General features: G+C 45.1%; 1 protein-coding gene across 4 annotated transcripts in view; it reads right to left on the bottom strand.

Moving 5' to 3' along the window:
* The window catches only part of ARAP2 (ArfGAP with RhoGAP domain, ankyrin repeat and PH domain 2), a 1,514,823-nt gene that overhangs the window by 718,517 nt on the left and 775,497 nt on the right, over positions 1–20,809 (bottom strand). For all 4 annotated transcript variants that reach the window (XR_013608339.1, XR_013608340.1, XM_078678359.1 and 1 more), the window contains exon 15: positions 11,044–11,175. Coding sequence is in view for 2 of the 4 variants with exons in the window: in XM_078678359.1 (XP_078534485.1) it covers positions 11,044–11,175 (132 nt within the window). In the remaining 2 variants the exon portion in view is untranslated. The remainder of the gene's footprint in view (positions 1–11,043; positions 11,176–20,809) is intronic.

The raw sequence follows: 20,809 nt of genomic DNA, 5'->3' as shown, positions 1-20,809 counted from the left end.
TTTTTAACATACGCTAGTTCATTTGTGTTTACCCCAACTGATGGAGTGTACATATAGTCATGTGTGGCCAAATGAAATAGCGTTTGTCAATACTAGCAGATCGCATGTAACCATATACAGTCGATACGATTGGCGGAATGCAGTACATATGAATTTACATTTGTTGGATTATTCATACAAGGCTAGAGATCGGCATAGTACTTAGTCGGGGTCAATCAAGAAAAACATTCTGACGCATTATAGAATCAAGTTCTGACTTTCTCTCCGGTGACATCAACATACAGAAAAAGTGCTCTGATACCTTTGGGTTTTGTCAGCGCTATAAGAGACTTTTGGAAAACTAAATACATGAGTGACCGATGAAACATTTTTGAAAGCAATAAAAAATGGCTGAGGGAGGAATTCAGTTCGATACAAGCAATAAGTCAAGGGTGGGTAGAAAGTTCAAAAAAAGGGGGGGGGGTCTTTGTCACAATGTCTTTTTAACAGAGTCCGTCTTCTTTTGTTGGCGTTGTTGAGCACCGGCGGTGGAGCTATAGGTCCAGCTCGTATTCATCCTTACGCGTTGCAGGGTGCAATCAGTCCTCTGCTATTAGATCACAGTCCTGTTTCCTAACTGATCTTCTTAGGGGTGCCTCATGCTGGGCACCAGCGTGTCTTTCTTTTTCCGTGGCAAAACCTTATTCTATCTAGATGCTGCTCCTCTTTTCTGAGTCAAAAGTTATGCGAAAAGGGCGATGTTGTTGAATAATCGAGGGAGGAGAGGGCGGAGTGGGATCAGATCTTTGAACACACCAAGGGACCAAAAGGAGCAAAGGACGTCGAGCAGGCAGGCCCATCAGTCGGGCTCGAAAAGGACGGGGACTTCAGGCACGAGTGGGTCAGCGAACCGAGGGCTTCAAGGCAGCCCTTCATTCCTTCATCTGCCGAGTTTGAGAGTGGTGCCTCGTCCCGCGTCTCGTTGCTCTGCGACTCCATCTTTGGTCGAGGTCACACGTGCTTCATGATCTGTGGCCAGGCTGTGCGTCCCATCCCGCTCCTCTCCTCTGGTCGTTGTATCTTTGAATGAGTACAAAACAAGTTTTTAGAAAAACTGGCAGGAGAAGACTTTTATACATCTCAATTCCGTCCCCAATCCTACGTAGGTGGGGGATATGTTCATCGATCACAGTCAGAAGTCATCACTTATGGAGTATGTAGGAGGGCATTTCTACTGAATTCGTAAGCCTATTTGGCGCTCAGTCGTGACGTACGTGGGGAGAAATCGGACTAGGTACTGACAATCTTACATTTCCCTTCGGGGTCGGCTAACTCTTGCAAGCAGGGGGTTATCATCATGAGAGGGGGGACAGAGGTGAAACATGATTTACTTGAGGAGCGATAGTTAACCAAGGTCATCAATTACACTTCGGGGATAGCTGATATGGAGCTGGGGTCAATCGGGAGAAGCGGGGATGCTCTGGACAGGGGACTGGGGTCAATCGGGAGAAGCGGGGACGCTTTGGACATTCGCACTTAAGTGCAGAGGGGTGGGGCAATCTGGGCATTGGGGATTGCATTTCTAACGAACTGAAAAACAGAAGACCATTAACGTTATAGTCCCCCTATAAAAGGCCAGATTAGGGGACATCAGTCGTCTTACCTGTCCTTTCTTTCATTACCAACTCGGGTTCTATCGTTTTGCAGAAAGGAGAGGTAGTAATATGGCAAGTTACAATCGTTTTAGTTCCTGTCAATTTTGCCGAGCACCTTTGTGTTCGAAGAGACCCAATTAGGTTCGTGCCGGTGGGGCACAACGTTCTTGAACAAGGGAGGAGGGAACAGGGGGACCCTCAGAGAGAGAGTCGCCCGCACTCTAAACGAACCAGTTGGTACACGTATGACGTGGAGAGAGAGAGAGAGAGAGAGAGAGAGAGAGAGAGAGAAACGTGTACAATAATGGTCCATTCAGTGCGCACACAACACAGAACAGCAGGGGTTAAGTAATACGGAAACACAGGCAGAGGGATGACGTAGATCCATACATTACGTACACACAAACTCAGACGGGGGAGACAGTACATGTATTATGTACAAAAATCCAAGACAAAACATAGAACATTTATTGGCCAAAATTATCTTTTCCTGTATGCTGTGCATCCTTAGCATCCTAAGCTCTTTTTACCTTTTTCTTCTCTTTTATTCGTCGGCTGCCTTCACTGGTGGCTTTGATTGTACACACTTACGCCTTTGGCAATTGGTCAAGAACTAACCTGATCGGGCTAAGGTGTTTCCAGCCTGAGGCAACAGTGGGTGTCAGTTGGGAGAACAATGGGGTAGCTTTGAGTTTCATGTCTATGAGGGTGCGAAGAAGGATGTAGTAGATTTTAAATGTAAACCTCACCTCAAAATATTCCTTAAACTTTCCCTATTTAGTTAATTGTAGGATGCTTATTCATTAGTGCACGTCATTTTAGTTGTACTATTCGGGGTGCCAAGCGAAGTTATATTTTGTAGTTTCCCCTTCAGGCTGCCCTCCCAGGCGCTAAGTTCAGGGAGAGAAATAGTCATTGTTTGCATGTCCTGTGTAGGCACCATAATCAAATCCCTTTTTCCCATCTCTTCGTCCGCTAGACCACTATTTTTTCGTACTTTTTACTCGACGTTCCGATGTGACCTGCAGAAAGAGGGAAAAAGAAGGGGGGCGGGGGCAGCATTTAAACAACATATTAGCGCGCATAAACCCGAAAAGGCTTTTACTTACTACATACTCGGCCTATCTCCACAGGATGCAGTCCCTGCCAACTTGGCGTTTAAGCCCAGGTGGACCCTTTAGCGTGGGAGAGATTATTATCGGAAGCCTGTGGATAGCATAGGTCGCCCAAGTGTGGTATTACGGATCGTGTGCAGGGGGGGGTCAAGTGGCACTCCTTCGGGGTGACTTAGGGGTATTTTAAAACAATTTTCCTGATACAGGTAGCATATAAAGTATAGGCTAAATACCAGGATCTTTTAGCGGTTGCTTTAGGCTGTACAAAAATGCAAACCACATACAACCAAAAACCTGGACCGTTCAAATTTGCAAAATTTCTGCATACTATATTTTTCAACCCTTAACTAATTGAGCTGAGCCATTCCACCTGTAATTTAGTTACATCGGAAATAGTAGTCATTTATTCGAAACTTACCAATTTACGCGTGACAACTGCGTTTGCTTGTTCCAAAAATCTTTAATAAGAATGTCGGTGCACACATACGGGCCTACAACCTCGTGAGCCGGCCACGGAGCAGGCTGGAACTGTACATGTGGGGATACTTAGTAGTGGAAAACTTAATGGAGTCGGTGGTCGTTAATTTCATAAAAAGTGCGATAAGTGCAATAAAATCATATCGAAACTTTAGTGTGAGCGAGTATCATAAGCATTGAAATTCGAACTTTCAATAATCATGATGTGCCAAAACTTAACAACAATTCATTGTCCGAATGTTCAATCGATACCCATCTCATGTCAATTCATTGTCCTTCATTGTCCGAACACATAATCAGTACCTATCCCATATCAATTCATTGTCCGAACTGACAGTACACATCCTATATCAATCCATTGTCCGAACATATAATCAGTACACATCCTATATCAATCCATATGTTTAAAAACTACATACATATCCCATGACACCAAGGCTGAGCAATCGGGGTACAACAAGGAGTTGAAAGTTTCATTTGTACCGGCGCCATTTTGGGTGCAACCAGGCAGATCCAGGCATAGTCTAAATCTCCACTAACTCGTGGTTGGCCCAGAGCCTCTTTCGGCAGTCCAAAAGTTCCGTTAAAGGGCAAAAGAAAGGATCGGCGGTCTGAACCATCAGTCAAAGGGGGAGGGAGGCAACAATTTTTTCTACCGGGTCATAATGGGTTTTCACCGGAACTGATCTGAACTGCCGTCTGCAGGATTTTAGTCATTCAAACTGAGGCTGGCACCAGCATGGGAGCGCCGACGTCTCGCGGCTACATTTTCATCGTTCCGTGGGCAATCATGGCGGTCATTTCCCATCGGGGGTGTCTGCGGGGGCCGGGGGTCAGGGGCCGGGGGCCCCCGTGGCTCTTGTAGAATCTTCAAAGTCGAGGAGAACACTTCTGTTCGTGGGACTCATTTCTCGATTTGCAAGTAACCGGGCCATCCCTTCACGCCGGGCCCACTCATGCAGGGTCGACCGCCATATTTACGAGTTCCAGTACCCCTGTCGGGTGAGTGGGGCATTGGGGGTGCCACTGGGGACCTCCACCTGGGGAGGTGGGAGAGACTCGCTCGCGCCGTCTCTCCCTCCCAGCGCACCCCACGCCGTTTTTGTCGGCGTTGGCGTTTATGATGGCCGGACCAGGCGATGAGAGAGGGGGGGGGGGTCGGAGGCATAGGCAAGACATCCCCTCTCCGTTGGCCTGCAAGGCGCCGCTTCAGGGCCGAACGGGGAGCCCATACCAAATCGGAGCTGGACAAGAGGATGAGGGGGGGGGTCGGTGGCCTGATCAAGACATCCCCCCCAGGTTGTCGCAGCCATTATTGAAGAAAGAAAGGGGGGGGTCGGAGGCATGAGCAAGACATCCCCCCCCCGGGTTGTCGCAGCCATTATTAAAGAACCGTCGGCCTCGGCTCTTCTTCAGGCCCACCTTATGCGATGACCTCCGGCCGACGGCTGGCAGCAGGACCCGCCCTACACGTGTTGAAGATCTCGTCTTCCGGATTGGCGTAGCCGCAGACCTGTTGCACTTTGGGAGTTTCCAGAATGGGGGCGGATGTCTGCTGACTTGTATCTTTCCCAGGTTACCGTTATTGGGGCGTGGCAGGCGGTGGGACAGACATGTTTGGAGCAGTGAGGGGTGATGAAGCCTCGTTGCCTCGTGGCCGTCGCGATGTCAAGCTTGGCTTCTCTCATCATTTTCATGTTTCTTATTACGGGCTTATTTCTAACGTTTCTTGTTTCTAGCGTAATCATATGTTTTATCGTGAACTATTCTTAACGTTTCCCTATTTGTAACTTAATAAAAACTCATCAGTGGCCTACTGATTTTGCTTTCCTATTTCTTTCTCTTTATCCTTTCATTTTTCACTCCTTTCTATCGTGTTTCATGCTAAAGTTTCTGTTAACAGGGTACAGTGATTACTTCGTTATTGTTGCATATGTCCTTTTTATTGGGGGTACCCTTCGGTCGAGCCAGATGACCTACCTCCAATAAATGGTCCGGGTGGAACTAGTTTACCAATCAGTGGGGAGTAGATAGGCATGAAAGATTACAACGGGGGACAAAGGTCCATATTACCTACCCTTCACTATTTGCAAAGATTAGACAGAATATTTCTATTCCACGTTATTTGCAAACAGGGAATACCTCAAAAGAACTATTCCTTGAACAATAAATGTCCAGACAATCAATCAATCAGTGGGGAGAAAAACAGGCATGACGGATTACAATAGGGGACAAATGTCTGCATTACCTATCCTTTACTATCTGCAAAGAGAGAAAAACGTTCCTATTCATCGCTGTTTGCAAATAGAAAATGTCTCAAAGAGAACCAATACTTCAATTACAATCAATCAATCAATCAGATGGGCGAAGCCATCCTACCAATCGGACGTAAAAGACGTCCTACTTAACCTTACCCGGACCGGACCATGTGGGCAGTTCTTTGCCTTCCCTTTTTCCAGCGCCCAATCGTTCTCTTTTCTCCATGTTTTTACCGCAGCATTCCTGTGGGATTCCAGTCAGGACAGTAGGTCACTTGAGAGAGGTCCGTTCGGAATCGGTGAAGTTCATTCAATCGGCAGCCGGACGAGGGCCCTCTCAAGGCAGGTATACTCCAATCGTTTAGATGTTCACCCCATCGTCTGGACCTCTCTTACCGGACCTTATGTCGCTGATGGACCCCGCGTTGGGACGCCAATTGTGGAAAAGTCAGCCCATAACGCTCCTGATGCCCAGGCTGCTGGCGCAAGACGCCTCTTAGTTCCCATCTTGAACAATTACCAAATAAAGAGACGGGCGCTGAAAGCAGGAAAACAAGAACAGAGTTTTATTTCTCATGAGGAGAGCCCGTCATGTCGGACACTCGTATAGTGTCTTCAGGAGGTGCTCTAACAAGTTTCTCTGAGGCTTCGTCTTTTATACACATGTTTATGGTGCACAAACATCCTTCATTACAATCAAGACATTGTGAGGTATGAAGATGACATCCCCGGTACCCCCCCCCCCCCAGTTCCGGCCCATTTCAACACATGGCTACAGTAGTGGCCTTTACCCCTCATACAATAGGAGGGGGGCTATCACGCCGCTGAGTGTTCTGTCGATTCCTTTGGAATGTGTGCGCCTGATCGAATCTCAGGGGGTGGGGAGGTCATGATCAATAGTAGCTCCCTTTGAAGAGGGGCGAGTGCATACAGTAGTGGGCAATACACTGTATCCTCAGGCTAAGGGATGACCAGCGGTCCGTGCAGACAATCAGGCTCAGAGGAAGGGGTCATCAAAGGAGGGGTATTCATGGAAGAAAAGGAGGTGTTGGTCAGGCGCGGGGTGTGATTCTCAGAGCCAGGGTCATGCGGAAGGGGAAGGGTTCATGACTTGTGCATGTGAGAGTGGGGGCGGTCGGGGTGCATGGGGGATGCTTGCAGGGTCAGGGAAGGGCGCTGATGATCAATCGCGAACAGGGAGACCATGGTACCTAAAATGGCTGTCGTATATATGTGCGCATGGGTCTATGCTGGCGGGATAACACAGTCAGTGTTTCGCAATATCCGTTCTGCTTACGACAAGAGGTACAGTGAACACAAATGAACGCCGCTTATGTGCATATACATTGCCAATTTCAACATGGCTACATATTGCCCCATTTACTAGGGACCTATAAGTAAACTAAATGAGCCCACTCGGTACATTCCACTTTTACTATGTCTAAAGGAAAATGAGCAAGCACTTTGTCATTGGTTAGCAGGGGTGAAGCGCACAGAGTTCTGAAGCCAACAAAAACGAGTTGGGTAAAATTGAGGGAGTGATAGAGATCCATGTTATTCTGAAATCGTAGGGGTGCATCATAATCACTAATAGTCAGCACCCGCATATTTAGAGGACTGTATTAACGAGTGATCATTAGAAATGTAGTACTAAAACCACAAACATGAGGTGATTAGAAATGCAACCATGTCGTTTCTATAGACCAAAGTAGATTTTAATCGAAAATGTGCTTTAGATGATGCAGAATATATTAGTTACGTATAAAGTGATGCACTAGGACTAAAAAATACACCATATTAATGTTAGCACATGTAGGTTTGCTTATTCATGTAATGAAATGTAATGCTTTAGAAGAATATGAAATGTAATGCTTATAATGTGATTTTAGAATTGGGTGTTTAAATGTGTAAAGGCCTGATCGCATATACATTCAAGAGAAGGCCTACTTCTGATTTCTTATGTTAGCTGTATATTGTAGGCCCGAAAATGTATTTTCCTTGGGGAGGCCCTTTTTCTTAGCCAAATGTAGACTGTAGAATTTGTATGCCTGCAAGGTCGATTTGCTCACAGGCTTTTCTGTTACAGGTGCAAGGACACGCTGAATGAGTTCCCTCTACTTAACGAGGAGCTATTAGACACTCTGATGCAAAAGGTTAAATCTGGCTCACCTATTGACCCGGCTCCCCCTTTCCACTTACTTAAAATCAAGGACACCATCAGTCCTACAATCCTCAAAATCTTAAACTCCTCCATTGCCACAAGCACAGTCCCAACAGCATGGAAACGTGCCCAAGTCAGAGCACTTTTAAAAAAACCTACCTTGGACCCCGATAACATGGCCAATTATCGTCCAATCTCACTCCTCCCCTGGATTAGCAAATTGCTGGAAAAACATATTAATGCTCCGTTACTCAATACCTGGAACATAACCTCCTGCTCCATGACTCCCAAGCAGGCTTCCGCCCTAAATTAGGCACAGAAACGGCCCTTCTGACTGTGACGGAGCTGGCTAGGAAACAGATGGATCAAGGCGGCACTGTAGCAATCATGTTGCTTGATCTCAGTGCCGCCTTCGATACCGTCAATACTAGCATCCTCCTTGACCGCCTACGTCACATAGGAATCTCAGGGAAGGCCATAATATGGCTCCAATCTTTTTTGGAGGAACGGTCCTTCGAGGTAGTCGAGAACGACGCCCACTCAAAAATCTGGCCCCTTGAGCAAGGTGTACCACAGGGCTCATCTCTGAGCCCTACCTTATTCAATGTATACCTTCAACCTCTGGCAGACATTGTGCGTTCGTTCGGCCTAGATATAGTGACCTATGCCGACGACACACAACTAGTGGTATCTATGAACCAGCTGAATACCTCTCCCCCCAATCTTATGAACTGTCTGGCAGCAATAAATCACTGGATGACCCTCTCACACCTAAAGCTCAACGGTGAGAAGACTGAGCTTATGATTCTGGGTAACTTACCAAACCCGAGCTTTACGCTCGAGTGGCCCCCCAATATGGGGACCCCACCCCAACCCAAAACCCAAATAAAGAGCTTGGGCATGTGGTTGGACTCAAAGTTGGATTTTAAGCAACAAGCTACTACCCTATCCGCCACTTGCTTCGGCCTGATGCGGATGCTCAGGAAGGTGCTGCCTCTTCTTCCCTTCCAGGCACGAAGGATTATGGTGCAGGCCATTATCCTGTCCCGTCTGGACTACGGAAACTCATTATACTTAGGAGCCCCTATTTCTACTACCAGAAAACTGCAGACTACACAGAATGCAGCGGCTCGCCTTCTTCTAAACCTGGGTCGGCGAGACTCAGGCACAGCCGCACTAAGGAAACTGCACTGGTTGCCCATCAAGGCCAGAGTTGTGTTTAAATCCATGTGCATTATGCACAAAGCCATGTGGAAAACTGGCCCAGCCATGGTTTGCTCCCTTGCAAACCCTTATTTTCCTAAACGAAGCTTGAGATCCAGCTCAGCTTTTCTGGCTACCGTTAATAGAACTAAACGGGCAAGATGGGGGGGACGCTCCTTTTCTTGGAATGCCGCCAAGGCCTGGAACTCCCTGCCTGACACCCTTCGTGGCGAGCCTAATCTACTGAAGTTCCGCAAGGAACTGAAAACGCTCCTCTTCACCTAATCTGGCTCTGTGACCTCTCATGACTCAAACAATATAGCGCTACGAGGCCTCCGGGTAGAATGCGCTTAACAAAACTCCATTAATAATAATAATAATAATAAGGACACATGTCTTGTAAGGCAGAAAAACCTTTTGTTTTAGGAGTTAGGATGGTAGGGGAAGGCGCCATGGGAGTATACCGGAATGTAGATATGATACTTTAAGCGGAGAAGGTGCGTGGGACCCAAGGTCAACCTAACGGTTTCTGGATGAAGTCACAGTTTCGATGGAAAACTACTGGAAGAATACCTGCCTGAAGGGGTGTGCAAAGGGAGTGCCCTACTGTTTTGGGATTTTGTGTTGGGAACAGTGCCCCGAGGGAGGAGAGGCGGAATAGGAGATGAGGACTAGAGGGGAAACAAGAAGGAGCATCTTAGAACAAGTTCTGTAGCTTTGGTTACTTACCTATGCAAGGATGTAAGGTCGAACAGAGGCCCCATCATTCTTTAATACTTCATGTATTCTTGCACCATACTCTATTAGGAGCACATATTGGTGGTCCCATCTAGAGCTGGGCAACATTTTTCTCTTATTCTACGGCTTCAGTAATAAATATTTAGTTTCTGCTAATGTAGTCTGATAAAACATTGGGGCATTATTCTAAGCTTTAATGTTGTTACTTTGTTCTTGTGCTTTCTTCAAAATGCAGCTGGTGACAACACACACAAGCCACCCAACTACTGCCAATCCACTTCACCGATCAAAACTCTGATTGGCTTTATCAATGGCTGTTTACTCTGTGCTACACCGAACTTTGTCGGAAAGAGAATGCTTAAGATTTTTGTTGATTGCGCTGAGAAATGGTCATCATAGTGCACCAAATGTCATATATCACTGGACCTGATTAAGATGAGCTGGCCTGGGAATTCGTAATCAGTAGAACATTTCTCTTCTATTATTTTTTTTTAACTCTAGAGATTTTTAACGTGCATCAAAACTACCATAATACTTGTATTTATGTGTTTACATCCCAAGAAGCTCTATTACATCATTTGTTTTCTCACAATATTTCTTTATTGGCATTTTCATGGCATACATACAGGGCCACATTCAAAGATTTAGGCAACCATAATACCTCAGACAACAGGTAAAAGCAGAGTAAACCTCATAGGCAGAACAAGCCATGCAACACAATATCAAGGCCATTAATAATAAAAACGTGGTTATTATATCATTTTCATTCTAGGACATGAGTTGGAAACCCACACACACGTTTGGCCAAATATTGCCAAACTCACCCCCCCCCCCTTCTCCGCCCCCCCCCCAAAAAAGATATATTGGCTTTGCCAAAGTTTACAGCTAGCAATTATTACTATGCTTTTAACAGTGGTAATATCACAAAACGCAGTCATGCCCACAGGCCTGTTTTCGTGTTGAGCTCTAGAACGGATTGATATTCTTTACATTTTTAGTGATTTTAATAATCAGACACATTTTCAACAGGGTGTAATACAAATTGGTGCTCATTTGTGAGGGGATGTCTAACATGCAGAGTGGCTGACCCTGGAACTGAGGATCCCTTTGGACCAAGTGGCCACTATATATACCTGAAAAAATAAAAAATAAACTGAAATGTGCACATTTTGGTCCAGGGCACACAAAATTCACTTGGTCGAGAGATGGTCCACCAAATTCCTGGAGACTATGTTAGTTAAGCCTCTTGCTGCGCAAAACTCAGCCCTACATTTATATGCAAAATTAAGGCATACCATGAAACAAAGGCAGGCGAAAATGGATAAACATTGCAAGTTCAGTAGCGCAATGCGATAGAATCTAGCCCAAACTAGTTCAGACATGCTACATCTGAGAGTCTGCAGTGCAGAGGTTTCTTTGAGAAGAGAACAGAATATTCTGAAACATAAACAAAATACCTTCTTTCAGCTTCTTCTCTGGGCCTGGCTTAGCGGCACTGGGAGCCTTATATAGAAATCCACAAAGGAAGGTTGACAGTGATGAATCGGGATGAAATCCAATTTCAGCCGCAGGATCACACTTCGGGTAATCTGTCAAATGGAAGAAAAGGTCAGGCAGAGAATCACTTCTGGGTTCAACTGATTGCTATCTCTGGTCTAATACCTTGAAATACGGAAAAACTAATAATGGCCCTACATTCTCAAGTTCCAGTGAAAGTTCTTTATATCACTTCACATGAAAGAATCAGGAAAACTAATTGTCATTAGACATAAATTGTTAGAAAATGAACACCAGGCCACAGTAGTTTATGTGAAATTAGGTTTCAGCGAACGAGTCATACTTTACTCAAATTACTAGTAACTCAATGTTCTCATGGAGAGAACGTGCCCGCAGAAACAACAGCATAATAAATGTTTAGTGAAATAACAATGGTATTTGACATGTTAACATGAAACGTTAAAGTCTGTGAGAACAAAAAATAATTACGCTTTCAGTAGTAATGAAAAACAAAAACAAGAACATCATTGTTTATAAAGAAATAAGCAAGAAAGTTCTGAAATTTATCATGTTCATTTTTGGGTGTTTCACAGTTGAAAATAGACAGGTGGCGTGCTTGTCATCGTGTGCCTTCTGCTTAACAGCCACTATTGTCTGTGTGTGCGTTTATCTTTATGGATCCAATAGACCCTAAGTACACCACCACATAATTTAAGAGTTTGTTTTATCATTGTAGTTTTTATTCTTAAGTCCCAATTACCAGTAGTGGCTCCTGAAGGGAGTGCTGCGGGACGGCGAGGGGTAGTAAACTCCGGCATAAGGCCGATCCGAGTTAGGCAAAGTAATAAATACAACAAATTAAATTGCGTGCGCTGCAACGCCAAATGTGTTGCAGTGTGTGCAATTTAATTTGTTTTATTTATTTCTTTACCCAACTCCGATCAGCCGTATGTCGTAGTTTATTACCCTCCACCCTGCCCCTCCCCTGTCCCGCCTCACCGCACTCGGAGAGCCCATCTGCCATCCGGAAATCCTTCTCTACTCCCCAAGTCGCCTCTTTATGACCGAGGGAGTACGATGGCAGTTTTTCACTGCCTTTTTGTGCCGGTGTTTCCGGCACGAAAAGGCAGTCGGAAACTGCCTCTGGGGGGCCCCAGCAGGGCCCCCATGGGTGCAAGACTGCCAAATGGTGGCCGGTGCCCCTCTGTTGATCCCTGCACCCAGTGGCAGGCACCTTGGGGTGCCGGCCACAGGGTGCAGGGATGAACTGCACCCCTGCTTTACACAATGCAGGCAATGCATGTTTTCATTGTGAAGCATACTTGCAGGGCCGTAACCGACGACAGCAGGTTGGTCGGTTACGGCTCCTGACTGATGTCGGACGGACCTGAGTCCGTCTGACATCGAAATCGGCCCTTAGAAGGAAAATCCTGATTGATGTGCATATCTATCTACTCAGTGATCGAAATTCCCAATAACGTCATATTAACCATCCTTCTCCCCGACGATTTCACGAGGCAAATTTCATCAGGTCAAACTTGCAGAAATTTACCATAGTAAAGGTGTGGTGAATTCTGACACTTGTGGAATTCGAAGTGGTGAAAAATAATTCCGCCAATAATTCCCCATTTTCTGAATTAAAACTCAGAATATGCTGTATGTGTAAGACCAACTAAATCCCAAACCCAGTGTGGGTGCAGTAAATACCTGACATTTACTGAGGGCACTAATGTGGATATAGTATTGATGTAGAAAAATTAAGCATGAGGATATGTAATTGTATTTATATAGAGCTTACAATCCCTGACGAGGCATTGAAGCGCTTATCGGCAAGTAGCATGCTACTCTGGAACCCAAAAAGGATTAGTGGTGGATTAATATAGGGAAATATAAATTGCTAATTTGAGAGGTACAAAAACAAAAGAAAGGGAATCAAAGCATAAGGTCCCTATCAGTTTTAGCGAACAGAAAGGTGCAAACAAAGGGCTGGGAGCACAATTCCCTATACTAATTTGAGAGGTGGAAAGGTGAGACTGTTAGTCTGATTGAATAGGATAATGACAGAATAGCAGTGGGAAGAATCTAGAAAGTATTATTTGGGAGATCATAGTAGTAATAGGGGGAGGAGTCTAGAAAGTGTTATTTCGGAGATCATAGTAGTAATAGGGGGAGGAGTCTAGAAAGTGTTATTTGGGAGATCATAGTAGTAATGGGGAGGAGTCTAGAAAGTGTTATTTGGGCGATCATAGTAGTAAGATGAGGTTTGCGATGAGTCGCAGGAGGGATGATGGAAGAGTCTAGAAAAGAATTAGAGGAATTAGAGAGATCATAATAGTTAAATGAGATTTGGGATGCCTTAAGGAGGGATAGAAGAGGAAAGAATTTAGAACGGTTTTTTTTCTGAGATCATAGTTGTATGGTGAGGTTTGGGGTGAGTGAAGGAGGAATGAGGGAAGAGTCTAGAAAGGGTTGTTGGGGAAGTCATAGTAGTAGAAAGAAGTTTGGGATAAGTCAGAGAGTGGAGGTAGAGGATATATCGAGAGAGGTATAGGATGAGACAGAGTAGTGCATTGGGGAGAGTAGGAGTTTATTTTTCTACAGTAGGAGTAAAGTAATAAATATATAAACACATAACTATATAGAAAAGTTTTACATGTTTAAGGAAAAGAATATATTGAAAGTTGTAGTGTAAAAAGTCCCAAACGTGCATGTTTGGATACATAGTTAGAAACCCATACTTTCAAGTGTTGCTGTAAATGAAGCTAATGTATTTCTGTATTTTTATATCATTTTCGTATTTATTTTATTTTTGAATGTTGGTCAGGAGAAGGAGAAAGGAGCAAGCATTTGTTATAGGACTCTTGTTAAGTAAATAAAGGTTTTTACTTTTGTGGCCTATAGCTAACATTTTGGTGATGAGTATGGGATACAAACCCAAGCGTGCAAAGTCTGGAATTCGTAAAGTATCCCTCACCTGGATGGAGTAAGTTCCTTTTACTTACAATGAGAAATAGTCTGAGCGGTGGTTAACTCACTCTTCAGAAAGCTGCTTTGCGTGTAGCCTTGTTGAAGGCTTTGCCTTGGATTTGCTTTCCTTACATGATACTTGCTTCCTCCCACCTACCCTGTTATCCTGTGTTGTGGTGTTATTGGGCTATTTTCTTTAGGCCATCCATTTGTCCCGCTTAATCACAGCTCCTAGGCAGAGCTTGGACTTTCCCAGTCTCACCAGGAGGAAATCCTCGGTTATGCCTTTTCAGAAAATCCTTGTTGGCATTCTACTCCACATTATCGCCTCAGGGAGCGTCATCTCCTCAGTGTGATGCTTCCGTTTGATTGAGTGTCTCTTGTGTCCCTCATGAGGCGGAAGCCGGGAGGTTGTGCTGCTGTGTTTTTAACCTGATTAGAAATTTAAAATCACTGTAAAATCGGCGTTTTTTAAACTTTGCTGCAACACTGCCCCAGCTTGATTTAAGAAGCTCTTACTGCTGACTCATTCCCCCTCTTCCCTGTTGCCCTGGGCCACTCCCAGCTGAGTATCGATGCTGTGGAGTTGGTCCCAGGTTCAGACAAGCGGCGGCCATATTGGGTGCGGCTTCAATCCCCCGCGCTCTAGTCGCGCATAAAAGGGGACATTCAAGCATCCGCGCAGCGGACGCGGGCAGCGGACGCGCCGGACCTGCGCCGGAGTCGTGCCAGAGTCCTGCCCGTCTGCGCCCGTCAGCACCAAGGAGGCGCAGGAGGCCCCTACCCCCCTTGTTTATTCCTCTCATGCTCTTAGGGACCTAGACTGTGCATCTGATGCACTACCTCCGAGGATCCTAGATTCTATCTCTGCACTTGGCATTGCGCGGAGCGTACCTCCTCCCTCCCCTGGCACTAAACAGTCATCTGATCTCAGTACTACTGAAACGCGTATCCGGGTTTTATACTTAAATACACGCTCACTGGTCAAGCATCAGGTTGATCTCTTTCTCCTTCTCACCGATGAAAGGCCTGATATCCTTTTACTTACCGAGACCTGGCTGACTGATGATTCTCTCCCTGACATCTTAGCAGCTCTGCCCCCCGATTATTACCTGCTTAACACGAACCGACCTTCTGGTCGTGCCGGCGGTGGGGTGGCAGCTGTCATTCGAAAGGAGTTTAAATTCATCTCCACGTCTTCTTTCACCCTTACTGACGTGGACAATCTCATCATTAGGCTGGAGACTGGAGAGGGAGCTCTCACCACTGTCATCCTCTATCATCCTCCCCACCCTATGCCTTCGTTCCCTGCTGCCTTCAGTGAACAGCTAGCTAATCTACTCACTTCATCTGCTCGAGTCGCCACTTTTGGCGACTTTTACTATTGGTATAAAGATAATGATGCTGGTCCTCATGCGGTTGAGTTATTTGAAGTCCTTACCAGCTTCAGCATGTTACTTCTCCCACTCATACTGGGGGCCACATCTTAGATCATATTTGGACTCATAACCTCACTCCCTCCTATCCTGTGATCAACCCTTGTATCTGGTCCGACCATCACTTGATCGACACGGTGATCACAGTCAAGGGTTGCATGAAGGTCCCTCCCATGGCCGGTGGGACTGCCCGTAAATGGAGTACTCTTGACTCTCAGGCATTCCTTTCGTTTTTGGCTGAGACACGTCCTCCGCTGTCTAATACTGCGACTGCCCATACTCTGGAGGAAGACCTCACTGGCTGGATCATCAAAGCCAGCGATCGTTTTGCCCCTCCCTCCAGATTTCCTCGCTCCCGGCACAGTAAGTCCCACAAGTGGTTTAATTCCACTTTGAAAGCTCAGCAACTCGAACTGCGCCAAACGGAACGTAGGTGGAGATGCAACTACCTGCCCATCGACAGAGAGCTATATGTTGCTGCGAGAAAAAAATATAAAGATGCAATTATGGCAGCTAAAGCTCTTCACATCTCGGAAAGGATCCTCACTGCTCATAATAAACCCAAGGAGATCTTTTCAGTCATGAGGGAGCTCACGTCTGATGCAAGGACTCTCCCCTCTCAGACTCCGACGCAAGAATCTTGCAATACCTTAAATAGTTTCTTCATCGAAAAAATCGCCAAGATCAAGAATACTATCCCTTCTGTCTCTCCTGATGATATGCCAGCTTCCCCCCCTGAAAACCCGCTCTTATTACTCTCTTTCCCTGCCCTCGACCCCAGCACTTTGGCTAAGTTTGCTGCTCGGGTCAAATCCGGCTCGCCCAACGATTGCTGCCCTCCCTCTGTCTTCCGTGACATCTGCCTGTCCTTACCGGACTGCATCTTGCCTTTGCTAAATGCCTCACTGGAGGCAGGAGCAGTGCCCAATTCCTTCAAGGAGGCTGTCCTTGTGCCCTTATTGAAGAAGCCTGGAGCTGACTCAGACGATCTCGCCAACTATCGGCCTATCTCTCTCTTGCCCTACCTATCCAAACTCCTGGAGGCACATGTTACTAGCTGCCTATCTGAATTTATCGAGTATTCCAACTTTCTTGAACCTAATCAAGCTGGCTTCAGACCAGCCCATTCCACCAAGGCTGTGATCCTGGCAGTTATGGATATGCTTAGGGCTAATGCCGATAAAGGGACATCACAGGCGCTCGTCTTATTGGATATGTTGGCCGTATTCGACACGGTGGACCACAACATCCTTGTCCACCGTGCCGAGCAAGCCGGCATCCGAGGCCTGGCTTCTGCCTGGCTCAAATCTTTCTTGTCGGGCAGAATGCAGGCGGTCTGGCTAGGTCCCTTCACAGCCGCGAAGGTCCCATCCATCTGCGGAGTGCCTCAGGGATCTTCCCTGTCCCCTCTGCTTTTTAATCTCTACCTTCAGCCGCTCATTTTTTCCCTGAAGAGGTGGAATGTCACCGTATTCAACTATGCAGACGATCTGCAAATCATCTTTCCACTCAACACCCCCAATGCAGCTCTCGATTGCCAAGCAGTGATGCTACACATCCAACACTGGATGAACTCCCACCAGCTTAAATAGAACCCGGGGAAGACCAAGCTAATCCTTCCAGGAAACAGTCTCACTCACTGGGGCCCACAGTTTTGGCCGACTGAGCTTGGCTCCCCGCCCGTCCTGGCTAAGTCAGCAAAGAGCCTTGGGGTCATAATCGACTCGGAGCTCTCTCTTAAGCCTCAGGTGGGTGCGGTTGTGTCATCATGCATGTTCCAGCTCAGAAAAATCACAAAAGTTTCTCACCTCTTGACACCGGAGGCTCTGATACAAGTCCTGATTGCCTTGGTGCTCTCTCGCCTGGACTTTTCAAACTCCCTGTACCACGGCCTACCCAAATCCCTCCTTAATAGGCTCCAGATTGTACAGAACCAAGCGGCAAGACTGGCCTATAAAACCCCGAAGTGGCAATCTGCGAGACCGCTGCTTCGCAGACTCCACTAGTTGCCGGTGGAGCAGAGGACTGCATTTAAGATCGGCTGCCTGACCTTCAAGGCTGTGTCCGGGACCTCCCCTGCCTTTCTCAAATCACTGGTCGTCTCCTACTGCCCGGTAGGTAATCTCCGTTCTTCTCATCGCCTACTGCTAGCTGTCCCTCCTAATAAACTTAAAAAATCTGGCGGTCGGAGATTCGCTTACCTTGCTCCCTCCTTTTGGAATCAGCTGCCCCTCCCGCTCAAATCTGCCAACTCCCTCCTGGCATTTAGAAAACGTCTGAAAACTTACCTTTTCACGCAGACTGGCTAGACCCCCGTCTCCCCATCTCACAGCACTCAACCAGCGCCAGGAAACCTTTGGTGTCAGTGCGCTATATAAGAGCCCCTTAAGATAAGATAAGATAACTGAGGAAAGACTGCCGCCGTAACAACATCATGTGTTTTTCTCGATTTGTTGCTTCCTTTCACAAGGTAGACCTGCTGATGTGTCAACATTTTCATTGTTTTTAGTGTGTCCTGCCGCTGTGTCAACAGATTCACTGCTAAAACTTTTGGGGGTTTCTTTACTCGTTCCGGTTCTGGTATTTGAGTCATGAACAGTTGGATGCCTCATTTTCCAGGTGATTCCACCACATCCTGGTGTGTGTATGTGATATCAAAAATTGTGGAACTAACTGGCTTTATCAACACTTATCTCCCTGGGTTTTGCTTTCTGTCCATTCAGAGTGGGGGGTTTCTTTAGCTGTGCTTGTACCCAGCTCATGTTCAAGTGCATGTATGGGGAAAGTTAATAAGAATTAAGCTGATAGGGAAGTATTCTGCCTTCAGTTTATCTAGCCTGATCATATTCCTTGCCTCACAGCTTTTTCTTCCATATTTTCTAGCACTTCATTGTTTTTTATCTCGTATCTCCTAATAGTAGGGCTTCATTTGAAATGCCACAATCTCCTGCTTTCCTGAATAACCTGGGCTAACCGTTAATTTGATGGAAGAGATGGATTAAATGATTTAAGTCTTACCTTATTGGCATTGGAGAAGATAGGTTCTGCTCAGTGCGTAAGCAGCATATACTTTTACACAATTTAGGAACGCATGCCAGAGAAACATTTGATGATTTGCCTGAAATAAATACCACGGGACAAGAAGGAGAAGATGATGCACAAGGTATTGCACAGTTAGACGCATATCAAAACACCCTCAAGAAATTAAAAGAACAGTTTAGGCAAAAAGTTACTGTTGTACTAGAACGTCATAAATTGTTTTCAAGGTCTCAAAAAAAAGATCAAAAAGTGGTTAAATACGTTGCAGTTTTAAGGGTGTTGAAAACTACCTGTGATTTTGGGTCACTTACAGACTCACTTATAATAGATTAGCTGGTAAGGTGTATAAGGGATATTAATGTTAAAAAACTGTTAGTAGAAAAGACAGACTTAAATCAGGCTATAGATATAGCTAAAAGCATAGAACATACGGAGTTCTGTATGAAAGAAATGAAGGAATCCACAGATACTAATACAGTAACTGATAGTAATGTAAACATGGTTTCCGAAACAATTGACCAAACATAAGCTTTACACTATGGATCTGTATAAACAAAAGTCTTAAAATGATGGATTGAAATGTTATAGATATGGGAATACGAACCACTTAGCAAAAGTGTCCAGCGCAAGAGGTGACATGCAGAAAGAGAAAAAAAAGGACATTAAGTATATGGGAAATATAGTTACCCACATGGTCAATGATGACCTACAGAAGAAATAAATTTCTATTCCAAGATTGCTAGTTGGTTGGGTAATCCTTAAACAACATATCCCATATAGATTATTTTTCTGGAAGGAGTTACATTCACTGTCTTTGTAGATTCCTGCTCTCCTTATCTATTAATAAATGACTCTACTTTAAAAGAGAATTTTCAAAACAAAGATTACACTAGGTTATCTCCTGATGTAAGTCCTGGGAGATACAACAAGGACCCTATTCCTCTAGCAGGAATGTTAATCATGCACATAAAAATCAAGGATAGGACTGCTTTAAAAAAGCTATACATCTCTAAACAAGGCTCCTACCTTCTAGTGTAGAAACACCAAAGAGATTTACGCTCAAATGGGATCTGAATGCTGTCAAGCAAGTGTATTTAGTTGATAGATTCATCATAGGCATGGAGGTATGAGAGAAATTCCCTGAGGTTTTCACGGATAAATCAAGTTTCCTTAAAAGTTTACAGGGATAAAGCAAGTCCAATACCATTTCTCACAAGAAAGCCACTAAACAAAGAGCTAGAGGGCAAGGGGGTCATTGAGAAATTTGAGAGTGCCAAAAGGACGCCCCCCATTTTTATAGCTTCTAAAAATGGCGGAAGAGTATCCATTTGTGCTTTCACCTCAGATATTTCAATGTAAATTTATGGATCAACTGCACCTTTTCACTAACATCAATGAAATGTTGTGCCATTCAATGTGCCAAGTATTTCAGTGCAATAGACCTTCCGTCAGCGTCCCACCAGGTTGCTTTCATCCTGACTCGAAAGCCTTAACCTCTTCATAACTCCTTTTGAAGCATACCAATCTCACAGGATGCCTTTTGGCCTAGCCTCCGTGGCTGCGGTTTTCCAATGTGTTTTGCAGTACATTTTGCAGTGAACAAGTAACATTCTCTGTTTCCAAGACAATATTATGGCGCATTTGTACTTGAGAAAGTTTTGAGTACACTAAGCAAAGCAGGATTCACCATACAAAAGAGAATGTGTAAGATTGGGCCAAATCAGTGGAATATCTAGGGCACACCTTTTCCAAAGACAGCATTAAGTTTAAACGTAGTTTAATGGATCCCAGTGCCTATCAATAGAGAGGAGCTAAAATACTTTTTGGGATTAGTGGAGTATATTTCCAAATGTATCCAAAACATTGCTGAACGGACACACTCCATGACAGTCTTACTTAAGAAGGGAGTCCCGTTTGACTGGAGGGTTTAGCACCAATCCAGCTTCATTCAAGTCAAGGAAGTCATTGCTAATGCCCCCACTTAGGCATGTTTGATGCAGGAGCTAAGACTACATTAACAACTGATGCCAGTATGCAAAGTCAAGGGGCATCACTTTCTCAAGTAAATGACGGGAAGTAAAAAGTAATAGCTTTTGCATTCAGAACCCGTAAAGAAGCTGAACATAACTACTCCACTATAGAAAATGAAGCACTGACATGTTATTGGGTCATAATACATTTTAAGTTTTATTTGTGGAGAATACCATTCATTGTGAGGACAGACCACAATCTCCTAATGCCCATGTTTTCCCTAAAGTGTTTTGAAAAAGATACTCCCTGCATA

Source organism: Lissotriton helveticus, chromosome 2_2 (genome assembly GCF_964261635.1).
Source record: "Lissotriton helveticus chromosome 2_2, aLisHel1.1, whole genome shotgun sequence".
Lineage (NCBI taxonomy): Eukaryota > Metazoa > Chordata > Amphibia > Caudata > Salamandridae > Lissotriton > Lissotriton helveticus.
This window is presented reverse-complemented; position numbering and strand designations above follow the sequence as displayed.